At 34.9% G+C, this 9,877-nt stretch overlaps 1 protein-coding gene across 1 annotated transcript in view; it reads left to right on the top strand.

Annotated features, from left to right (window-relative positions):
* The first annotated feature begins 7,691 nt into the window (after nt 1-7,691).
* LOC108292522 (protein starmaker) overlaps nt 7,692-9,877 on the top strand; it is a 20,251-nt gene continuing 18,065 nt past the window's right edge. The window contains exons 1-3 of the mRNA XM_037733125.1: nt 7,692-7,836; nt 8,018-8,133; nt 8,775-9,075. Of these exons, the coding sequence (XP_037589053.1) occupies nt 7,692-7,836; nt 8,018-8,133; nt 8,775-9,075 (562 nt within the window). The remainder of the gene's footprint in view (nt 7,837-8,017; nt 8,134-8,774; nt 9,076-9,877) is intronic.

Raw genomic sequence — 9,877 nt, 5'->3', positions numbered from 1 at the left:
TGGCAGTGTGATTTGCTGCCTTCCTCCCCATCACCTACATCTGGCATTTCTCCCCCTGCTATCCCCCCCCAGCTCCCCACCCCCCACCATCCCTCCCCTATTTCCCCCCAACTGACCCCAGTGTTAAATGAAATTTCTAAGAGAAAAGGAAACATTCTTGTGGACATCAGCATTGGCAAAGAACTTATGACTAATTTTCCAAACCCTGCTGCAACAAAAACGAAAATTGACAATTGTAACCTAACTGAAGAGCTTCTCCACAGCAAAAGAAACTTTCAACAGAGTAAACAAGCAATGTACAGAATACATCTAACGAAAGTTTAATGTCCGGAATCTATAAGGAACTTAAACAAATCAACAAGGAAAAAACAAATTACCCCGTTAAAAAGTGGGCAAAGGACATGAACACACACTTATCAAAAGATGACATACAAGTAGCTAACAAACATGATGAAATGCTCAATATCACTAATCATCAGAGAAAGGCAAATACCATCTCATACCAGTCAAAATAGCTATTATTAAAAAATAAAAAAAATAGATGACAACAAGGCTGCAGAACAAAACAGAATACTTATACACTGTTAGTAGCAATACCAATTAATTCAGCCACTGTGGAAAGCAGTTTGAAGATTTCTCAAAGACCTTTAAATGAAAATACTATTTGATCAAACAAGTTCACTACTAGGCATATGCCCAAAGGAAAATAATTTTTTCTAATAAAAAGACACATGCGCTTGCATGTTGATCACATCACTATTCACAATAGCAAAGATATGGAACCAACCTAAATGCTCTTCAATGGTAGACTGGGTAAAGAAAATGTAGTGCATATGTACCATGGAATACTACACAGCCATAAACAAGAATAGAATCATGCCCTTTGCAGCCACATAGATGGAATAGGAGGTTATTTTTCTAAGCAAATTAAAGCAGAAATAAAACCAAATACTGCATGTTTTTGCTTATAAGTAGGAGCTAAACAGGTGGTACATATTGACACAAATATGGGGAAAGTAGACCCTGAAAACTACAAGGAGGGGAGAAAGAGGGAAAAGGGTTGAAAAACTACCTATTGGGTACTCTGCTCACTACCTGGTTGATGGGTTCAATTGTACCCCAATCCCCAGCATCACACAATATATCCTTGTAACAAACCTCTACATGCACCCCCAATACAAAATAAAATCTTTTTTTAAATTGTCAGTATACCCATTATGATTTAATACATGTTCCATAAAGATAAAATTGGATTCCCAGGCTTCTTTCATTAAATCCTAAATTCTTATATATAGGCTTATTTCAAGAACGCTTATTTTATTAGTCTGTTGTTGATTCTCAAGGCAATATCACAGTAATTTTAATTACTATTCTTTTAGAATGTGCTTTAAAATATGCTAAAATTAGTTTCTAACTTCAAGGAAAATAATATATATTTTGCTTTCCATAGGCAATATATTAATAAAACTGCACATTGCATTGATCTTAATACCTAGCTGTATCTGACATAATCTATGAGAACCCAATAAAATAATTCTATATAATTTCATCTTGTAATGGAATCATCATTTCAAAGTATACTTTAAAAAATTAATTTTGTGAGCAATATTGATATTTTATTAAATGGAACCACATATTTACTCTTTGTTAGAGATACTACATAAATTTGGGGAAAGTAGATATTTAAGAGAAAAAGTTCTTTTATGTTTTTGTCTATTCATGAGCATCTTAATTTTATTTATTTATTCATAAAATAAGGGAAGCAGAGATAAACTTATGCAGAAATTTTAGGTTCAAACAAGCCAGAAAGCAGTTATGGAATAAGCACCAGTATGCAAATAATTTACATTCATTTTTATTACATATACATAAACACATGAAGGTGTAGCTCATGCCCACCTACATTTAGTTCTAATGATATTATTTGGATATCTTTAAAATAGACAAGATGATATATTTCCCAAGTCTAAAAGCAAGAAATACCAGAGAAGACTTCATTCTCTTTCTAGTTTTGACCATTTGATTTTCTTTATATCTACTAATTAGGGAGCAATATTCTGCCTTGCGGCAAACAAAGCATATAACCTGATCCTACTTTATACTAACATATTAAAAAGAATATGCAAAATATTTAACAATAACGTTGTCATCACAGTACTCAAAGAAAATAATTTTCACTTATATTAGGAATTTCCTAGAGAAAAACTAGCAACTCTCACTTCTATTTATTATGCTCATTTTTCTCTATGAAATTCCTAATTTAAGTGAAAATTATTTTCTTTGACTACTGTGATGACAATGTTATTGCTAAATATTTTGCAATTCTTCTGAATATGTTGACAAACTCCTGCCATCCCAACAGTTTCGCAGTCATAGGGAGGAGTGATAGTTTTAAATAGTTTCTTTTTTTATTATTGAGTGACTTATATTTCCTTGTTTATTCAGGGAAAGGTAACTATATCTATATATCTCTACTTCATGCCCTCATTGAACTTTCCCAAACTCTTCTTGTGTATTCAGATTTGAAACCAAAACATATTTTTTACTTTTGTGAAATAGCAGGGTTTGCCTAACCAGTGTTCTGTACTCAGTAGAAAGGTATGTAAAAAGATCATGATAATTATAAGAACTTCTTTGGATTCTGATTGCATGGGTCCTGAAGGTGGTGTGATCTTAGGAATCTGAAGCAGCCAGAGTCAGGGCTCAGGATGGAGCATCTCCAAACTGACAAGGTATATGACATTTCTACTACTTGGAAGCAAGACTAGACCATAAATTGCTCCTCCTAGAGAGACAGTGTACATTTATTTTCAAGCATAGAGTCTGGATGGGGAAGAAATCTGATAGAGTAAAGATACTAATATTTATTGAATAAACTATGTGCTAGTCACTATACTAAACAGTAAATGATGTCTCTAATCATCAAAATAACACTATGAGGTAGTCACCATGATAGTTAGAATGTCTATACAATTTATTTCCTATCATACAATACTTTGGGGAATAAAATAAAATAGCTCTTAATAACTAATCTCACACAATAAACATAACATGAGACTTTCTTGTGAAAACTGAAAATATGATCACCTTATTATAATCCATTATTACAAATAAGAAAACTAAGTTCCACACAAGTGACGTATTGTCCCTAGGCTCTTCTGCTAGCATATGGCAGATTTAGAACTCCAAACTTCTTGGAGTTAACACTTTATGGAGTAAGCAGTTTGTCAAAAGCAATAATTCTGAAGACGTCTGATAGAAGATGAAATATTAATAACATTTTCACTCTACTCCTTCAATGAAATTTTTTACAAAATAGTAAAAAATAATGAGACAGAGAAGAAACCATCACCTTAAGATACATAAAAGGAACTTTCATCTTTAATTAAAATAAGATATGATCACAACTCCAAACCACAACATATATAGAGTATCTGTAATGACCACAGCACTTAGAAGTTTCTTTTATAAACATGCATTGAATGTAAGAATTCAATCAATCCAAACAGTAATATAAAATAAAGAACAAAAATATGAAGAAGCCATGGTATGAAAATGCTGGGAGCAAGTTCTGATTTTGTTAGTATTTGCAATTTTATATGAAAGACTGTAGGAATTACAATTATAGAACAAAACAGAAGAGAAATGTTACAAACACTAACAATGTGGAGATTGTAATAGAGCTGACAAAAAAATCTGGAGATGGGAGGAGAAAAAGTGAGAGGAAGTTTAGCTACATAGATATCTTCGTTATCCATGGAAAGAAACCAAGAGGTGCCATATAAGCTCGATACATCAGTAAGTGCATATCTAAGCACACTATATAAATTTAGGAAGTTAAAGAGTAGGCATATAAAAAACAGAATACAAACCTTCAAAATTACCAACAGAAAAAAAATTAACAGACTTAGACTATAATACCATAGTAAATAGTGGAAACAATCCCTCCAAAATAACATCAAAATAAATAAAATGAAAACAAAACAACCACTTGATGAATAAGGTAAAGCTGCATATAAGACTATCATGGTAACACACAATTGTAGATTTATGAGCCAATGCAACTACACAAATGAAATAAGTGAAAAGAAGTGATAAAATTATACATATTTACAAGTAATATGATTATCCATTTAGAAAACTCAAGAGGCTCATCTGAAACCCCATGCAAAACAATAAGAGAATTCACTGAGGCATTTGACTACAAAATCAGTAGTTTTCTGTATATGGAAGCTAATCACATGTAAAACAAAATGAAAGAAATAATACTATATATCAATAGTCATATTATTTAAAACAACTCAGCATAAATGTCACAAAAAAATGAACAGCATGTATATAAACTAAAAACTAAATATTTACTGAGATACTTGAAACCAGATTTTATTTCTTTCCAGCTTTTATTTTAGGTTCAAGTGGTACATGGAACAAGTGTGCAGGCTTTTTGCATGAGTAAATTGTATGTCTTGAAGATTTGGTGTACAGATATTTTTATTATCCATCAGACATGACTCATCTTCTCTCCACCATTTATCCTCAAATAGGCCCCAGTGTTTGTTGTTCCCTTCTTTGTGTCCATGTATACTCAAAGTGCAGCTCCCGCTTTTAAGTGAGAACACACACTATTTGGTTGTCAGATTCTGCATTAATTCGCCAAAGATAATGGCCTCCAGCTACATCCATGTTGCTGCAAAAATCATGATCTCAATCTTTTTTATTGCTGTGTAGTGTTCCATGGTATATATTTAACATATTTTCTTTATTTCTTCCACCATTGAAGGACGCCTAGGTTGATTACATGTCTTGCAATTGTAAGTACTGCTGCAGTGAACATACATGTGCATGTGTCTTTATGGTAGAACAATTTATTTTGCTTTGGGCATACACCCATTAATGGGATTGCTGGGTCAAATAGTATTTCTACTTTAAGTTTTTCAGAGGTCTCTAGACTGTTTTACCCGGTGGCTGAACTAATTTACATTTCCACTAGGAGTATATAAATAATCCCATTTATCTGCAACCTTTCCAGAATTTTTTACTTTTGAATGTTTAATAATAGCTATCCTAACAAGTGTGAGATGGTATCTTTGTGGTTTTAGCTTGCATTTCCCTAATGATTAGTGATATGAAACAGTTTTTCTTATGCTTGTTGGCTGTATGTGTATATTCTTTTGAAAAGTGTTCTTGTTCTTTGCCCATTTTTTAAAAGATTTTTTTTTGCTTGTGGATTTGTTTAATTTCCTTACAAATTCTGGATATTAGGCCTTTGTAAGATGCATTTTTTTCAAATACATCCTCCCTTCTGTAAATTGTCTGTTTATTGATATTTTACTTGATGTGCAGAAACTCTTTAGTTTAACTTGGTTTTACTTGTCGATCTTTGTTTTTGTTGCATTTGCTTTTGAAGTCTTAGTCATGAAGTTTTTGCATGGACCAATGTTCAGAATTGTGTTTTCTACACTTTCTTGTAGACTTTTCATAGTTTTACATTTTAAGTTTGAGTACTGAACCCATTTTGAATTGAATTTTGTATACAGTGACAGGTAGGGGTCCAGTTTTAATATTGTGCAAATGACTAGCCAGTTATCTCAGCACCATTTATTAAATAAGGAATAATTTTCCCATTGCTTGTTATTGTTGGCTTTGTCAAAGTTCAGATGGTTGTAAATGTTTGGCTTTATTTCTGGATACTCTAACCTGTTCTATTTCTCTGTTTGTCTCTTTTTGCACCAATACCATGCTGTCTTACTTACTATAACTTTGTAGTATCGTTTGAAGCCAGGTAGTATGATGTTTCCATCTTTCTTATTTTTGCATAATAGTGCTTTGGTTACTTGAGTTCTATTTTGGTTCCATCTTAATTTCAGAATATTGTCTTCTAATTCCATGAAAAATGTTATTGATACTTTGATAGGAATAATATTGAATATGTAAATTGTTTTGAGCAGTATTGCCATTTTAATAATATTGATTCTTTCTATGCATTTATCTTGGAATTTTTTCCATTTGTTTCTGTTGTCTCTAATTTCTTTCAGAAGTGTTTTTGTAATTCTTGTTGTAGAGATCTTTCACTTCCCTGGTTAGCTGTATTCCTAGGTATTTTACTTTTTGCATCTATTGTAAGTGAGTTGCATTCTCAATTTGGCTCTCAGTTTGGATGCAATAGATTCCTAGAAATGTTACTGATTTTTGTAATTGATTTTATATTCTCGACCTTTGGTAAAGTTTTTTTTTTATCAGATCTAGAAGCCTTTGGGCAGAGACTATGGAGTTTACTTTGTATTAGACTGTACCTCCTACAAAATGAATTTTTCCCTTTCTTCCTATTTCGATGCCTTTCATATTCTTGAAAGGTATATATTTTGAAACAATTATGAGTTCACAGGAAGTTTCAAAGGTATGTACATGGAGGCCTTATGTACGCTTAAACTAGTCTCTCCCAATATTAAAATCTTCAGTACACTACCACATTACACTTTCAATACTAGAACATTGACATTGATGCAATCCAGAGCTTTTTGAGATTCAACACTTTTCTTTTGGCTTTTCTAGGCATTTTTTATTTCCATATGAATATTATAATTATCTCATCAATTTCTATTAAAAGATCATTTTAGAATTTTGATTAGAATTTAGTTGAATCTAGAGATGAATTTGGAAATAACTGCCATTTTACAATATTGAATATTCCAAACAAAAATCAAAATACACATCACGATTTTTTTCTTATGTCATTAATTTATCATTGTAATTTTTTTTTTAGCTTTAAGGGCACAAGTCATTTACATCTTTGTTCAGATTTACACCTAAGCCTTTAATATTTCAGTGGTATTTTAGATTGCACTGTTCTTAATTTCAACTTTTAGTTGTTGAAATTCACTTCCAGTCAACCCTAGGACTACCATTGGCTGAAACATTGCCACTTCTAATATATAAACTTCTAATAGATAAACATACAATTGATTTGTGTGTTGATCTCTTACTCTGCAATCTTGCTAACCTCAATTATTATAGAAGCATGTTTTTATATTGACTTTTCTACTTCCACTCTCATGTAGTATTTGACAGATGATACTTTTACTTCTCCCCATCCAATCTGAATGCATTTTTTTTGCACTGAACACAGTCTCCAGTACAAAGTACAACTATGCCCACACTGGTACACATGTTGGTCTTAGATTGTAGTATCCTGCATATGAACACTTGGAACAACTTCCAGCACTTGAATATCCACTCCTCCCCACATTGCACATACTGGTAGAATTCATGTTGGAATACTACATTTACTATGAACATACATCCTTCATTTGAAACAAGACTGGGATACACAGTAAAGCATGTTTATTCAGTAGTTTTGACAGACTGAAAGCCATCATTTCAGATTGGAAATAGGACACTTAAATGAACTACATGGACATTGGGTAAAAGAGTATGGGTTGAAGTTTGCCTGACAGTAGCCTAAAAGTAAATGGTCTTCAAGGTACATATCAAGGAACTGCAGGACGGAAATGAGATAATTCACATCTCCACCAATAATTAGATGTAGCCACACTAGCTTGAAGGGATTTCAGGTGAGGCATCTAAAATACTAGGTCATGGTGGCGGCTGGAAGATAAAAAATAATAGATCATTTAATAGAAATGGCTGTGGGGAAGACCTTGAAGGAATCATCCTCTCACTTGATGTGAACCATGAACATTAAACATGGAGGAATGAGGAGCGGCGGTAGATCAGTTTGGGATGCATCTTCAGGGGATGTTGAAACAACAACAGCATATGGTTTTCTCTACAACCCTTTCATCCTTTCTGCCCAAGCCCAGGAAGTTGTCAGGGGTGGTACTTTGTGATGTCAAAGCCATCCCAGGACTGTTATTGGCTGGGACACTGCCTGTATGATCAAACAAAGCTCAAGAATGTGGCTTTGCCTTGTCACCGGGAGGGTATATATAGGGAGGGCAAGAGCTCTGGGACAACCCACTAGGAAGCTTCCATATAGCTGTGGATGTCTGTACCCTAGAAGAGCCTAGTATAGACATTCTAGAACCAGTCATAATTATGGAAGATCCAACTTCAAGCACAAATGGGGAGAAGAGAAAAAGTCCCTGTGAATCAAGTAACAAAGAAAGTGATGAGGTAAGATTGTTCGGTTTTGAAGGTAAGGCTGGGGTGAAAGAAAACCATACAGAGAGGGGGCAGCTCAAATAGCAGCACAGGAATATTGCAGAAGCCTGTGGCAGTGGGGGACCAGCTTAATGTCAGAGCCTACCGCCACTTACAGGCTGGGGTACCTATAGGCATGCGTGGAAGGGATCTATGCAGTATGGTTTGCTGACCAGCAGGTTATTTATGAGATGTTCTTATGATCAGGTGGTTTGGCCCTTTTTCCAGTGGAATGTCATTGTAGTGTTCCTTAGAGCTTTGCCAAGCAAGATGTCATAGGGGTGTTTCTTAGTTGGGCCTTTGACAGCTTTTTGGTCAGATGGTTAGACAGGATGTTTCTCATGGCCTCAACCCCCATGGAATGTTTCACTTTGAACAAGGCCTGCAAAATAGCAAAGAGCTTACAAAATGATATAGTTGGACAAACACAGATGACCCTAGCTATGCTCCTCTTCTTCTTCCCCACAGATCCCTGCCCTATGGTTTCACCTTGTTTTCTCTGGCACAAACCCCTTTCTCAAACTCCCTTCTTTCTCACAAAGCTCTCCTTACTATCCAGTCTCTACACTGTTCACCCAAAATAATGGCTTTCTGATCTCTCCCTGTTTTCTTAGCAGAAGCAGGAGACACTGAAAACAGTCTTGGCTCCTGAACAAAGTGTGAAAAAGACCAAAAAATCAAAATATTCAACAATATTAGAGTTTTCCTACAAGAAGGATGAGAAAACAAATTCAAATCAACTGGAGAAAGACCAGTCTGAAGAGAAGTCTACTGATCCAGTCCAAGAGAAGATGGACAAAGACCTAGACGCGTCTGAAGGATCTTCACATGAGGATAAAGATCTAGACTTATGGCAAGTATCTTCACTAGAGGATGAAGACCAAGACGACTCATCTGAAGGATGTTCACAGGAGTGTGGGGAGGATTCGTCACACATGCAGAAACCAAATTGGACACATTATCACCACTGATGGCGATGATAATAATAAAATCAAGTGTGAGGAGATGATGACTCTGTATATCTCTACCTGTTTTCTGATGTTGGGTAGGACGAGAAGGGAGAAGTAGGCATTTGGTAAGGGAGGAGTGTGAGGTTCTGTAGGGTTGGCTGACAGACCCACAGATTAACAGTTAGCCAGACATTGTAAATAAGGACTAGAGGAGGACTGATTCTTGGAGACAATTTTTCTTCTTAAAATTTTATCTCACAAGAGAGGAAGAAAAGGGCTTGATGTTTCTTGGAGCATCTGAATGTGTAGAAGGGCATATAAAATGTTCTGTATTGGCTGGATGTAGTGGATTACACCTGTAATCCAAGCACATTGGGAGGCAGAGGCAGGAGGATCACCTGAGGTCAGGAGTTAGAGACCAGCCAGGCCAACATGGCGAAACCTTATCTCTACTTAAAAAAATTACAAAAATTAGCCAGGAGTGGTAGAAGGCATCTGTAATCCCAACTACTGAGGAGGCTGAGGCAGGAGACTCTCTTGAATCCTGGAGGCGGAAGTTGCAGTGAGCTGAGATCACACCACTGCACTCCAGCCTGGGGGATAGAACAGGACTCTGTCTCCATAATAATAATAATAATAATAATAATAATAATAATAATAAAATAAAAAGATCTGCATTCCAGCCTGGGAGATTGATTAACGCAGAGACTTGCTCTATCAATCAATAATCTGTATTGTATGTAGGTGACAATGACACTCTTTCCAAA

Source organism: Cebus imitator, unplaced genomic scaffold, assembly GCF_001604975.1.
Source record: "Cebus imitator isolate Cc_AM_T3 unplaced genomic scaffold, Cebus_imitator-1.0 Scaffold493, whole genome shotgun sequence".
Classification (NCBI taxonomy): domain Eukaryota; kingdom Metazoa; phylum Chordata; class Mammalia; order Primates; family Cebidae; genus Cebus; species Cebus imitator.
The sequence above is the reverse complement of the archived record's forward strand: the minus strand, read 5'-3'. Positions and strand labels throughout refer to the sequence as shown.